The sequence below is a fragment of the Octodon degus genome, unplaced genomic scaffold, assembly GCF_000260255.1.
Source record: "Octodon degus isolate 3935 unplaced genomic scaffold, OctDeg1.0 scaffold00092, whole genome shotgun sequence".
NCBI lineage: Eukaryota > Metazoa > Chordata > Mammalia > Rodentia > Octodontidae > Octodon > Octodon degus.
Window position 1 is genome coordinate 2,659,021 of NW_004524668.1, and position 1,285 is coordinate 2,660,305.

Genomic DNA, 1,285 nt, shown 5'->3' on the forward strand with positions numbered 1-1,285 from the left:
TAAGTAGGTGCTTTAGACCACTGAGCCATCTCGCCAGCTCCCTGCTCCTGTTTTTTATTTCTATTTATAACAAAAAAATTGTACACTTAGAGATTGATTTCCCTATAGCTCTTTCTATTAAATATATGGAAAGGAGTGGTAAAATAAATGGGGATTTATTTGATTTCTCTTAATACCTTGTACTTAACAAAATGTTGTGAGGAAGGTTGGTTGTTGGGAAATGTAAGATTTCTTTAAGGCTGAGTGTATTTCCTAGGTAACAAATATTTTAAGTGTACTTATTCCACTGAGCCATCTCCCCAGCCCCTTCCCTGGCCCTGTGTGAGAGGCTTGTCCTGTTCGCATGGAGCTTGTGATAGACTAGTACTGTGAAACAGAGAGGGTCAAGCGAAGTAAAGGTTAAGTTGTGGATCTTGTATATGAGAGCAACCAGGGTGAATCTTGACAATTTTTGTCTAACTATGAAACATCCTGTGGGGGCCAGGGATTTAGCTCAGTGGCCCAGCACCTGCCTGGCAAGCATGAGGTCCTAAGTTTGATTCCTAGTACTCAAAATAAATAAGACATCTTAAGATGTACTTTTTGGAAAAGATTAACATATCGATTTCGGCCTGTGTGATTCTGTATCTGAGTATTAATGGATGTTTAATTCTCTAGGCCTTACTTGAAAGGACTGGTTATACCCTGGATGTAACGACAGGACAAAGGAAGTATGGTGGTCCTCCACCAGACAGCGTGTACTCGGGTGTGCAGCCCGGAATTGGAACAGAAGTAAGTGTTCTTTAGCAGCTTGTCAAAAATCTTTCCAGTTTGCTAGTTGTTCTATCTACTGTATGATGAGAGAATGTTTGATTGCTTTTAGAATATAGTTGTTAGTTTGAGGGTGTCCATGGGTATTTTGCTGCTGTCATAAGCAAAGAAACTTTACTGTGTAGATACATAAACACCTTCTAAAGGGATATAGAGTTCTTGGAATTGGTTATTAGCACTAAGAATTATAAGTGCTTGTTGTGATGAAATAAGGGAGGAGCAATTGTTTTCTTAGATTTTGCAGTTTGCTTGGTGGGAATTGAACCCACCAGGGCTTCATACATGCAAAGCATGAGCTCTACCATTAAGCCATCCGTCCAGACCTGTTTTTATTTTTTTAATGTCAGTAGTTTTGAACTGTGCTTACCTGTCCTTTTTGCCTTCTACCACCACATGGAATGTACTTTGTATTTACTGAGAGATATTGATGGGAGAGGGTTGCATAGGGAGGATTTGAAAGAAAAAAGCTGGGCAC

At 39.7% G+C, this 1,285-nt stretch overlaps 1 protein-coding gene across 1 annotated transcript in view; it reads left to right on the plus strand.

The window, feature by feature from the left end:
• The window catches only part of LOC101565005 (heterogeneous nuclear ribonucleoprotein R), a 94,508-nt gene that overhangs the window by 10,580 nt on the left and 82,643 nt on the right, over positions 1–1,285 (plus strand). Inside the window, exon 5 of the mRNA XM_012516101.2 lies at positions 658–771. Coding sequence (XP_012371555.1) covers positions 658–771 — 114 coding nt within the window. The remainder of the gene's footprint in view (positions 1–657; positions 772–1,285) is intronic.